A 13,618-nucleotide genomic window follows, 5' to 3' on the forward strand; every position below is an offset into this window, starting at 1 on the left:
TGGGTAGAATTCCAGAGGGCATGGCCTCTGCACTCAAGGGCACTCTAATGATTTACTAATAATGGTGACAGGTAACTCGCCCACACATACCGCTGTGTGTCCCATCTATTAACTCAATTAACTGCCGACAGCCCTCTGGGGCACATGACATCGCTCTCATCCTCTTTAAAAGGTGAGGAACTGATGAAAGAGAAGAGTGAAGGCTGGAGCACAGGCCAGTTGGTTCTAGGGCCTTTGCTGTGCTGCCTCCAGAGGGTCAGACTACTCTGAGGTAAAAGGGAAAAGGAAAACTTTCACACTAGTAAAGCTATCTGGGTGAGAAAAAGATTGCTTCATTGAGGGAGTGAATCTCCCAGAGCTGTGGGGGACAGTAGTAACGCATTGTAAGTACAAGCTGGCTTCCTTCCATTTGGTGAACTATGGCTCAGACGTGATAGTGCAGACAGACAGAGCAGCCCCTGGGATCAGTGGCATCAGAGCACCACAGAGTTGGCCAATCTCCAGCTCCTCCTCCAAACCACTAAGCTGCAATGGGCTAAATGTGTCAGTGGGCTCAGCCATGTCAGGGTCTAGTCATGCACTTATTCTCCTAAACCTGCTTCCTCGTCTGATCAACTGTATTCCCGTGGAGTCACTGCAGGGTTTAATGAACTGCAAGTCCTCCACAAACTCTAGCCATTAATAGAACCACACATCTAACATAAAGCAAAACTCAGAAGGCCCCCAGACTCTCCTACTTGCAAAGGCCTTTTTCTATGACCTGGGTCCCAGGGTACCACTGGAGGCTCACAACACATGAAACCAAGTGCTGGCTCACCCAACCAGCTGGCGCTGCTTCCAGTCTTTGAGTCACACTTTCACCCCTTTCCTGAAGATGACCGCAACAGGAACTTTTTACTTGCTGTGGTGTGGCTACAGAGGCAAGTAAAAAACCACTCTCAGCTTTCAAAACACTTAGAAAAAGATTACCACTCTGAACTGAGACAAGGAAAGAGCAGAAAAATCAGACCTCTGACAGGCCTAAGCACTGCTACAGCACAGTGACACTCACACAACAGGCTGGTAACAGAGCCCACTGTACACCTAACAGTGAGGTTCAAATGGAAAATACAAGTCAACTACACAGCACGGGATGAGGAAACCAGCTGATTACAAGTGAAGGGAAAATGCAGCTGTAACTGAAGCAATGCAATAGACTGAAACTCCTGTCAGACACACTCCTACCTCTGAGGAGGACACAGTTGATGCAGATTCTGCATCACACCAACCAGTGCCAGTCACAGTGAGACAGAATGTTAGCATGCCTGGAGCCATAGAGGCCTTTTTCCAATGAGGTAGTTACAAACTGAATTACGTCACATCATCAGGCAGCAACAGTTGGGAGCTTTCACACACCGAAAGCATGGGAGGAGAGCTCAGAAGGAACAGCATACATGAGGCCCTAGGGAACAGGCACTGTCATGGCAAACTGCAGCTGACGTCACTTCCTCCTGCTGTGCAGCGTCCATACGTGCACCACTGCTTTTCTTCCCTGAGTAGACACCAAGGCCTAAAGACAATGTTTAAAAATTTAACTTCCAATTAAATAACTTCTGAATGGTTCCAGTTCTGGACCTAATTTTATAAAGGACTTTGACTGTTTAAAAATCTGTTAAAGGGAAGGCATCAGTATTTCCTATCCAAACGTAAGAGACAGAGCGTGGGTTCCTGGGCAGGGAGCTGACAGCGAATCTGGGACTGAAATGAACGGAAGGCAGACTAACCTAAAACTGACCTGCCTACCACAGGCTGAGACATGAGAACTGACGGGGTCATAGAGCGCTAGGGAAGGTGTACTATGATCTTAGCGCTTTGCCTGCTCATTGTCCTGTGGCGCGCACCTGCCCATCCATAGACTAGCCTGGCAAGATGTGACCGAGGATGGGTTCTCATCAGGCTCTTCAGAGGTGGAGCTCTGAGCCAGCACTCCAGCAGCTTGGCTTGTGATGTCTTTATAGAGCTGAATAAACTGGTACAAATTCATGATCCGCGATGCTTCCACAATGCCACTGCTTTTGTTAATCTAGAAACAAAGGGAGAGGGGAACATAGACACATAGCAGTCAGTCAATATCCTGGGAAACAGACTTTGCAGTGCACAATATACCTAGAAAAATAGGAGTCTAAATAAAAGAACATATACATTTTCTTCAGTTGTGCGGTTCATCAGAGAACTTACTAAATTTTCCCATCTGATATCTAAAATAACCCTGCAAGGCTGATCAAGTACTGGCCTATCTCAGGTTGAAACATCAGGTGACTTTCCTGGAGTTGAGAAATTAATTTTAGAGATTACTGAAACTTTTCACTGTGATGTTTTAATTCATTCTTTTTGAGACATCTGCTTGGTCTGTCGCCCAGGCCGGCCTAGAACTGGAGATCCCCTTCCTCAGCTTCCCGAGTGTTGTTAGCATTACAGGCATGTACTATCATTACAAGCTAGTAATTTTCCCTTTTTCCTTCCTTTTTATTCACTTTACATCCGATCACAGCTCCCCTCCTTCCTCTCTTCCAAATCCCTCCTTTATTTCTCCCTCCTCTTCTCCTCAGAGAAGGGAAGCCCCTCCCTTGGGTACCACTCCACCTTGCAGCATCTTGTCCCAGCAGGACTAGGTACATCCTCTCCCGCTGAGGCCCAACCAGGCAGTGCAAGTAGGAGGAGATCCAATGGCAGTGAAAAGAGAGCAATACCGCCTGGCTCCATTTGTTAGAGGACTCACATGAAGACCAAGCTGCACATTTGCTACAAACTCATGGGGGGGGGGGTGTTGTCTAGGTCCAGCTCCTACATTACAAGCTAATAATTTTTAATAAAGAATTTATTTATGCTATTCTGTGACAACTGAAAGGATGATAGTAACTACATGTCCTCCTCCTCCTCTTCCTCCTCCTTTTTGTATGTGCATGAGTTTGTAAAGGCCAGAGGTTAACCTTGGGTATCGTTCTTCAGGACACTGTAATGTCTGTCTGAATTTGCTATCTGTCTGAAGTTCTCTTACTTGACCTGGAACTGGCGGATTCTATCAGACTTACAGACCAGTAGGCCTCGGGGATCTATCTACCTGTCCCTGCCTCCTCAGTCCTGCAATGCTTGGCTTTTTTTTTTTTTTTTTAAAACATGAGTTCTGCGGATCAAATGCAATACACTCTATCAACTGAGTTTTTTCTTCAGCCCCTTTCTTATATATATTTATGCTCTAATTCGTACATATAAACTAAAGCCAGAATGCTACATTAAACTACAAAAAGCAATTGAATTTTGTGATTTCACAAATGACGTGGAACCAGTGGGCTGGAGATCTTCCATAGATTGTATCTCTGAGCACTTTTAGAAGACTTCAGAAAATCAGAGTGGGACATATGTGAAAAACTAAGTCGGTTGAATAAGGGAATGATAGTTTTAAAGAGCTTGAGATAATCAGATTGATTACAAGTAGGAAAGACGACTTCTTAGCAGACGAGGTGGTAGAGAGGTCTATGTGAAGCTAAGAGTGGTGGTACATTCCTATAATCCCAGCATGCAGGAGGCTGAGGCAGGAGAACTGCTTCAAGTTTAAGGCCAGTCTGTGATACAGAATGAGTTGCGGGCCAGCCTGGGTTATGTAATGAGACCATGTTTCAAAATCAAACAAATAAACAAAAAAGTAACAACAATATCCAAAGACTGTGGAGACAGAAGTTGAGAAATCTTATGCGTACATGAAAATAAATGAAAGTACAAGGTTAGAAACAATGTAGGGAGATGAACTGGCTGTGTGTGGTAGTGTACACTCAAATAAGCCCAGGACCCCAGAGGCGGGATCACAGCAAGGCTGTCTCAAAGAGACAAAGAACACAGGCAGTGGCAGCAAGCCTTAAGACTGTGAAATGTGCTCATGGAAATGAGATATGAGAAGGCAGACACACATATTTAAATTTATCACAGTAGTATGTGGATGAAAATGAAGGTTAAAACTAATCATTTATCAATTTTTTTATTCTTTGAGAAGGTAGAAAAAAATTGAGACTCAAGAATGGGCCAGATTTCATATCATGAAAATGTGGAATTATATCTAATAATTAAATGCCTGGTTAAACTTTGAGAAGCTAATATGTATGTGGAGATTCAAACATACAAGGTTCTTTTTAATAAAAAAAAAACACAGAGTAGAGTGTTGTAGTGACTTGATTTCTTTAAAAACTCAGAAATATTCTAAGTGTTTTCACTATAATCCCGGGTGTGGGGAGATATGGGGCTGCTACAGATTGTCTGCAGGAGCTGACTATGATTTGCCTCGTGCTCTAGCAGAGGCGTGGTTCTGCCAGCTGCAGATAACTTCTGTGATGATGTGATGTTTGGAATTCTGAAAACTTTCCAGAGGGTACATAGATGCTAGAGCCCAGAAAGTCTGGGTGAGTTTTTGGCCATTTAGGGAGGTTGGCTGCAGTTTATTAGCAGTACTGGCTGGTTTTGTGTCAACTTGACACAGCTGGAGTTATCACAGAGAAAGGAGCTTCAGTTGGGGAAGTGCCTCCATGAGATCCAGCTGTGGGGCATTTTCTCAACTAGTGATCAAGGGGGAGGTCCCCTTGTGGGTGGTGCCATCTCTGGGTTGGTAGTCTTGGTTCTATAAGAGGGAAGACTGAGCAAGCCAGGGGAAGCAAGCCAGTAAAGAACACCCCTCCATGGCCTCTGCATCAACTCCTGCTCTCTGACCTGCTTGAGTTCCAGTCCTGACTTCCTTTGGTGATGAACAGCAATGTGGAAGTATAAGCTGAATAAACCCTTTCCTCCCCAACTTGCTTCTTGGTCATGATGTTTGTGCAGGAATAGAAACCCTGACTAAGACAGTAACCATGGTCAAAGAAGAAACAAAATGAAAGAAATTAGATTCAGAGATTTTCCTAATTTCTCTCTCTCTTCTATCTGTATTTTCCCATCTAGTGTTAGGGGGTGAAACTGGGAGGTGGGGGTGGCAATAAAGGGTGGGAAAAAGAAGAACCCTCAAAATAGCTAAGACAGGTACAAAGAACAAATGGAACATGACAGATTTACAGAAGCTTTTGGAATAAGCCTCCAGAGCTGAGGAAAGTGGGCCGTGTTCGTTTGAAACTGCACAATTCAGAAGAAATAAAAGTATGGAGTCATTCATATAAGGACCTTACTGTATTGGTGAAATGGGTCATACAGTAACTGTTCTAATAACAGAATTTCTGTATTTCCTGAGTGTCCACAATGCAAGTATTATAGTTATGATGTACAATGTGCCAGGAACTAAAGACATAGTGTGCATAACGCAGAACCCCTGTTACATGCAAGCTTCATGACAGGGAGAAAAACGAAATACAGACTAGGGTACAAGGAAATCAGATAAGGCAGGGAGAGAGGATGCTGAGGGGTAAGAAAGGTTCCAAGGTAAAACAAACATTTAAGAACTAGAAGAGGTACTGTGATGAGTCACATATGCTATCTTGGGATGTTAGCTGAAAATCAGTGTGGAAAGGTAAACCAGGGAGAGGGAAGCTGAAGGTCTCAAGGGAAAGGGGACAGGTAAGAACTAGAAGCGGTATAGAATAACTCATGTATGCTATCTGAGGACCAAGTACTACAGCTCCAGTATTCGCTCGTGTAAAGGTTGTCTGGCAGATATGCACCTAGTGAGAAGCACAAGGAATCCAGCAAGGAGCCGGAAGTGGATGAGACAGAGGGAAAGGTGATGAGATGCAAGGTTAGAAGGTGAGGTGGTGATGAAATACAGAACGTGGCTGATCTCAACAATGACTTTGACTTTTATTCCAAGCACACAGGAAGCCACTGGAATGCTTTGAGCCAAAAGGTAACCCAATCTACTTCACACTTCACATGTGATGAGGAATGGCTGCTGTGTTGAGAATCCAGAGGGATGGCTGTCAGAACAGAAGCAGGGAGAGCACTTGGATGGTGACTGGAATGAACACCCCTGGTGAGAAGTGATGGCCACCATGAACAGAGTGAGAGTGGAGCAGACACGGAGAGAGCATCTGGATTCTGATGACATGGGTCATCTGGAGCACTAAAGAAGAAAGACAGCTGCGAGGTCTTGGTTTATGCACAGAGGTCTAAGACACACCTCATGAAGCCTTGTCTGCATGCACACAAGCAGGTATAGTCTATGTGTGGGCACAAGTGTGAAGAGCACAGGTCAACCTTGGGCATCACTGTTTGCTCCTCAGGACACCTTCCACCTCTTTTTTGACACAGGGTTCTGTGTTAGCTTGGAACTTATTAATTGGACTAAGCTAGCTGGCTGGCCAGGAGCCCTAGGTATCCTCCTATCTCTGCCTCCCTAGTGCTGATTCTACAACACTATGCCTGGCTTTTTTCTGTTTTTTAAATGTGGGTTCTGGGAATTAAACTCAAATCTTCATGCTTATATGGCAAGGGTTTTGCTGACTAAACTCATCCTTCCCAGGCCTCTCATGAAGTTTTCTTTCTTTTTTAAAAAATATAGGGTGGGTGGATATGGGGGACTTTTGGGGTGGGTGGATATGGGGGACTTTTGGGGTGGGTGGATATGGGGGACTTTTGGTATAGCATTGGAAATGTAAATGAGTTAAATACCTAATAAAAAATGGAAAAAAAAATATAGCGAGGAGGGTTTTTTATAAATTATTTTTTTTAAGATGTATGTATGTATGTATGTATGTACATATTTAATGTAGGAGTACACTGTAGCTGTCTTCAGACACACCAGAAGAGGGCACTGGATCTCATGTAGATGGGTTGTGAGCCACCATGTGGTTCCTGGGAATTGAACTCAGGACCACTGAAAGAGCAGTTAGTACCCTTAACCGCTGAGCCGTCTCTCCAGGCCTCATTAAGTTTTCTCAATAGTCACTTCAGTACATAAACTTGGGAGTTTTAAATATTTATTTATTTAATTTGTATCAGTGTTCTGCCTGCATGTACGTATGTGCACCACATGTATGCCTGATGCCAGAGAGGCTTGGAAGAGGCCATTGGATTCCCAGGAAGCAGAGTTATAGATGGCTGTAAGCTACCATGTAGGTGGTGGGAACTGAACCCAGGTCCTCTGCAAGAGCAACACGTATTCTTAACTGCTGAGTTCTCTCCAGTCCCCTTAGCACATAATTTTTAATTGATCTAATAACTTTTCTAATGTCATACCCATAAATCATCCCAGGTAAACATAATTTAAGATTTCTTTTTAAAAAATGAACTCAATAATATGAGTATTGTTAGAATAGTATATAGATAGACCAGAGAGGTCTTACTAAAAATTCAGAGATTGGAACACAAATGTTTATAATTTTTAAAGAATCATAAGTAGGCAGCTCTCAGGCCAAGTGTGGCAAATGCACACTTGTACATTCAGCACTAGGGGCAGTGAGGCAGAGCACTGAGTTTCAGGACACCTAGGCTACACAGTGAGAATATTCATTCCAAAAAAAAATTTTTTTTTGATAAAGAGAAGAAACTTGACACTTTTAGTCTCGAGTCATTTTTCCATATCAGACTTCACTTTTTCTCAGCCAAGTATTGGCTTTGGAAGATCCTTTGCAAAGAAATATAAATAAAAAAATTCTTTGAATAGATCAGCTTCCTCCCTAAAACAAAACAAAACAAAGTGCAAATAAAGACTCTAATGGCCTTGTCTTTAACATTTATATTTTTTCTACTTAGAATCTTATTTTAGAAAGTGTTTTAATAAAGTACAGCAATTTAAACTAAACAATACAGTAACATAGTGAAAGCTTGGGGCAAAAAGAATTTAATTAATAATACCAAACATTAACTTTGTCATGAAAGGGGCGGCAGGAAACCAAAGGATCAGAAGCCTGATCCCCTTGTAATCCCCAAGGTCTCTTCCTTGTAAACTGAGTATTTTATGAAATAATGGAGAGTAAATACAATTTAGGAAAGGCTTAGCCCTGGCCATGCAAAGGATGGCGCCTCTTCAACAGGTTTTATCATCCAGAACAAGCTGCTGGATGCAAAGCACAGTATTTCAGCCATGACACAGAACTGCAAGGAACAGCTCCTGCCCCGGGAGCCACAGAGGAGGAGCTAGAGGCTGAATAGACATTCTACTCTTAATACTGTTACGTTAGCTATGAAACCAAGAGCGACTGGAATTTATAAGAGGCAAGAGAATTCCTGTGAAGGGAGATGACAGATGAGATGGGATTGAGATGGGCCTGTGGAGATCAAGTTTGAACACGCAAGAGCCACTGTTTCCACTTCAGTTGCTGGTGTGCCTGCTTTTAGTCAGGCATTCTCCACTCCCTAAAATGTCTGAGGAGTCAATACTGGTTAGTCTGATCTAAACCAATCTTTCTTTCCACAAATAAGAGAGGGGTGGGTATAAGTGAATAATGACCAATGGGTTATGGAGATCTGCTGGCCCTGTGACCAGCTCTGGAACCAGTATATCAGAATTTGTGGATTCATGAGAAAATAAATGGCTTTTGTTTAAACTAGGTTAAAAGGAGTGCCATTTGGCTTGTAGCTGATGACCCTCACAAGTGACAGAAGGAACAATCATCCTACTTGAGGAAACTCAGTGAACAGAAGGTGTGCATTCTAAAAGTTAACACTTCCAATTCAATACTGGTGGGCATAGCAGAAAAGAAGTCTGGAGTCATATGCTAGGAGACACAGATGCCACATACGGGAGCAAGGGAGGTTTGTAGGCAGTGAGGATTGAAGTATGTTAAGCAGGTCGGTGAGCTGAGGAGAGCTGAGCTTCAGAAAAGGCATTTCACAGCTGCATGAACTGGAATATGGAGGGGTCTGGGGTGTGTGTGTGTGTGTGTGTGTGTGTGTGTGTGTGTGTGTGTGTGTGGAGATTAGCAGAGTCTATGGCAGAAGGGATGGGGCCTGAACTGTGAACAGTTTCCTTAAGGACATGGCATTTGCCTGCAGTCTGGGTTCCTGGTGTAATTGCTCATATATTTGCTTGAATCAACTAGAAGTAAAACACAGCAGAGGTAAAACTGACACCCACTAGGGGAATGTGACAGACTGTCAAGGTAATCTCTAGGGTCTGTGACTCACTAACATTTACTTTCAGTTTATTATCCCATTCATTCTAGTGATGTGTGCACGCGCGCACGCACACACACACACACACACACACACTATCATATGTATCATAAAAGTTTTTTCCTTTTCTAATTAAGGAAATCCAGTGCTCTTAAATTATCTTCTGAGATAACTCTAACTCTTCAAACTACCTTTTATCCTTCAAGATTTGCACAACAATAGCAGACTCCATCCATGTCCATAAACAGAGTATTATCATCTATAAGATGTATTTCAGACTGCTAAGTGACGCATCTTGGCATTCTGACTGGTTAGGAATGGACTTCCAGGCATTCACAACTGTGTAAATTATGGCTTGTATGACTTATCTCACCTTTTAGAAGAAGGGTTGAGACCGAAGGAGAGCTAACAAAACTCATGTGCTCTCGAAGGCCTGTGGCTAGGAACTGCTATTCTAATTAACTCACTGGGAACGGGAAGCTTTCTTTCTGCAACGGCTTCCATGGTATTTTTAGCAGTCCTCTACAATACAAAAACTAAACTACAAGATAGTACGTCCCTCATAAAAGGTCCACTCCATAACTCAAAATCACTACAACCTCTCTGGTAGATGGTACTTACATGAATGTAATCCAATGTTCTCAAAAGAAATGATTTCCTGAAATAACCAATTTTTAAGGTATCATCTCAGAGCTAACTATGGTGTCCTCTGAGGGCTCCACAGCAAGCTAAAGCTTCAGAAGACAGTTGGAGGGTGGGCACAATTTGATTGCTACTTCCTCTGATTGCATAATCTCTGTGACCTGGCAACTAAACAACAGTGAGAGTCCAACAGCTCAAAGGCAACATTATCAAACAATGCTGTGCAGTGACTCAGTCAGTAAAGTGCCAGCCACACAGGAATGAAGACCCAAGCTCAGGGACTCAGGAAGGACATAAACTCTGGGTACAACGGCATGTGCATGTAATGTAAGCCCAGTGCTGGGGGAGCAGAGATGAGCAGATCCTGGCATGGAGTGGGGTACATGGCCTGCCAGTCTAGACACAACAGCAAGTGAGCTTCAGGTTCTATGAAAGACCCTGCCTCAAAAAAGACAGACAGAGAAGCAGATACCCATGTGATATCAATTCTGGGCATCAGATGATGTCCGCCTCTGGCCTCGACCTTGATGTACCTGTGCATATATAGACTACTACACACACCACCTCCCCCACCCCCAACCTTTATAAGACTAACAAATCAATGACATTTATTTACAAAATCTATTACATTGTTAAATGTGCCTCTAACTAGCAAAACAGTATAAGCTCTAAAGCGAAGACTCTCCCAACCTTACCTTGGTACAGACCACCCGTACAACTACTTTCCAGAAGGCAGAGGAGTCAGACCCAGGTTGTACCTCAAAGAGAAGATGCTTTTCCTGGCCAGCAGCCACCTTAGCAGTTCTGAAAGAGGCAAGCACAATTGTTATTTTTATGAAAAGGTAATAGAGCTTTGAAACCAGTCTCAAGAAACCCTTTCCAACAGAGAAGGAAGTAGGAAGACAGAGACAGCAGAAGTGATGAAAATCAATAGCCTCCTATAGCACAGAACAGAGACTATTCTGAACACAGTTTCTGACACTGTTAAAGTCTAAAGCTGTGGAATACTCATCTCCATATCTATATTTCAATTTCTTTGAGTGTCTAAAAAAGATGTCTAGAAAAAAATTAGTCCAAGGCTGAGCACAGTGACACCAGCCTGTGATCTCAGCACTTGTCAGATAGAAGGACGGAAGATCAGGAGTTCAAGGAGAGCTTGAGGCCAGCCTGGGCTACATGAGGTCCTTCTTAAAAGAAAACAAGCAAGAACAACACTGACAAACATAGCCCAAGAAACCTAGGACTTGAAGTAAAAGTTTACTGGTTTAGTGAACACAAATGCTGACCAAAGCACACAGTCCTGTGGAATATCATATTCTTGCTTAAGTCCTGTTACATAACCACACTAGCATACCTTTTGGAAAGCTTTTAATTTATAGTAATTTTGAATTTGGCCAGGTAAAACAAATAGTTTGTGGAACTAAGTATAATTCTACTGCCCTTTCCTCCTGAAGTAGTTACAAGCCACACTAGCATTAAGACCACACAATACTTTCAGTATCTTGCTATCAACACCAACTACAATCAACACCAACTACAGCTCCCTTTATTACTGCTGATTGTTCTCTGAACACTGGCGGGACAGTTGCAAACAGTAAGTGCCTTCCAGCTAAGTAAAGCAACCCGCCTCAGTCAGTACTGTCAGTCAAGGGAAACAGCTCAGCTGTGCCAGCTTCCAGTTGTTTCCTGGATACCAAGCCACACGTCTGTAGGACTGACTTCATGACTGGAGGGCAGCAGGAAGCACTGCACCTATGAAATGTTCAACTGTAGCCCATGGAAATGGGTTTCAAGCTACAGTGCTGCCATTGCTTAGTATACAGACAGCAGCAAGAGCTTAGGTTTGTTTCTCAACATTATTAGAACAGAAACAAAACAAGAAACCCATCAAAAATAAACAAAACCCCTCAAACCCACTCAAATATCCTGTGCCAAATAAGTAAAAGGAATGTATTTTTATTGTTACCCAATAATTTAAGCACACAGGTGATTTCACAGGACACAGGTTTTTTCCTAGAATCAAATAATCTGAGTTTTCATACATAAATCTAAGGACTAAAAGATGGCAAATGTTATTAAATTCCTAGGAGTTGGAACAATGCAAGGGAAAAATGGCCAAGTGCTTGGTAAGGCCAAGCCTGACCACCTAAGTTCAATACCTGGGGCCCTCATGGTAGGAGAGAACCAATTCCAGCATGCTACCTTCTGACCTCTACATGTGCACTGCCCCCATAAATAAATAAATGTTTTTTTTTAAAAAAAGCTGGAACAAGAATAAAGTACCCAATTATTCTGATACTACTAAATTCTCAGTCCTGTTTTACTCTTTACAATATGATCTCAGAAACAAGCTATTTTTCTTTTTTTAATAAGTAAGATCCAGTGTTCTTAAAAGAAAGCAATTCCTGACAAAACCTTAAGACTATCCTTTAGCCTTCATAATTGACTGAAAGTAATACAGCTATGTTCATAAAGAAAATATGATCTTCTTACCTAACATGTTTCATATCGTTAGTAGGTCCTTTATGTCATAAATGCCTCTGGAACCAGTGCATACATATCACTGCATGTTATTAACAGTGACTATACTACTACAAGTTTGTATATAGTGGTCCTGGGCTTTGAGGTGATTGAATAAGAATATAGGATAATGGAAGAAACTTCCAATTCAGAGATGGTTGGAAGTGTCATCAATATTTAAATAATCAATTAAAATGGTTAATCAGTTAAAATGCTCAAACCCCTGGCACAGTGCTTTGTGTATATTATGTGCTCAGTGATAACTGGTTAGACTGAGAGACTAGAGAGAACCTTTAAGGTATTACTTAAGGGGGCTGGAACGATGGCTCAGAGGTTAAAAGCACTGACGACTCCTCCAGGCGACCTCCGTTCAATTTCCAGCACCCAAATGACAGCTCATAACAGTCTGTCACTCCATCCCCACTGGATCTAGTACCCTTTTCTGGCTTCTACAGGCACCAGGCATGCATGTGGTGCACATACATATGCAGGCAAAAACTCATACACATAAAATACAAGGATTCTTAAAGATATTATTTAAAATATCTTAGGCAAACTGTAATTAAACTCCCAAAGAGACAGAAGACTGATACAGAATAAAGAAAAGTAAACGTAGGTACTACCAGAGGAAAGAGTGTCGCCCACCTATCTGCCACAGCAGGAGCAAACCAGCAATATTGAGAAAGCATAGGGGACTGAGGCCATTCAAGGGCAAAGAGCCCTTTGTATTTTAAAAGCTTTTATATTGATCAGTACAAAAACTGAGGTGAACTCTATAAAGAAAGACTAAGTTCAAGGAGGAGAAATTGGCACTCTATCCTAGACAGAGATTCACTCAGGAGAGGTGAAAAGACTTAAAGTGACCCCTCACTGCACATGCATGTTAGTGAACAGCAGGCGGACACACACACACACACACACACACACACTGCTACACTGGGATGCTTCCTTTAGTGATAGTGGCAAATTCTCTTCTGTTTATGTGCTCCTTTAAGTGCAAGTACTTTTACACAAGAGTCAATTAGTCGGGGCTGGTGAGATGGCTCAGCAGGTAAGAGCACCCGACTGCTCTTCCGAAGGTCCGGAGTTCAAATCCCAGCAACCACATGGTGGCTCACAACCATCAGTTATGAGATCTGACTCCCTCTTCTGGAGTGTCTGAAGACAGCTACAGTGTACTTACATATAATAAATTATAAATCTTTAAAAAAAAAAAAAGAGTCAATTAGTCTCTTGTTACACAACGGTTGAGCTGCAGTACACTTTAGAATTGCTTCCCTATACCTGTTGCCTGTATTCTAAATAACATTTTGAGTTCCTCCATCCCTCTGTTCCCTTCCCACATTTTAAAACAGCTACACTGAAGTCTGCTTAGAGCAGACAGGCAATGGAG

General features: G+C 42.5%; 1 protein-coding gene across 8 annotated transcripts in view; it reads right to left on the reverse strand.

Annotated features, from left to right (window-relative positions):
• The window catches only part of Rnf141 (ring finger protein 141), a 44,984-nt gene that overhangs the window by 23,868 nt on the left and 7,498 nt on the right, over nt 1–13,618 (reverse strand). For all 8 annotated transcript variants that reach the window (XR_869742.1, XR_003946542.1, XR_001777995.1 and 5 more), the window contains exons 3-4: nt 10,401–10,509; nt 1,881–2,062 (exon numbers count right to left, since the gene is read on the reverse strand). Coding sequence is in view for 5 of the 8 variants with exons in the window: in XM_030242921.1 (XP_030098781.1) it covers nt 1,881–2,062; nt 10,401–10,509 (291 nt within the window). In the remaining 3 variants the exon portion in view is untranslated. The remainder of the gene's footprint in view (nt 1–1,880; nt 2,063–10,400; nt 10,510–13,618) is intronic.

The sequence above is a fragment of the Mus musculus genome, chromosome 7, assembly GCF_000001635.26.
Source record: "Mus musculus strain C57BL/6J chromosome 7, GRCm38.p6 C57BL/6J".
NCBI classification, from domain to species: Eukaryota; Metazoa; Chordata; class Mammalia; order Rodentia; family Muridae; genus Mus; species Mus musculus.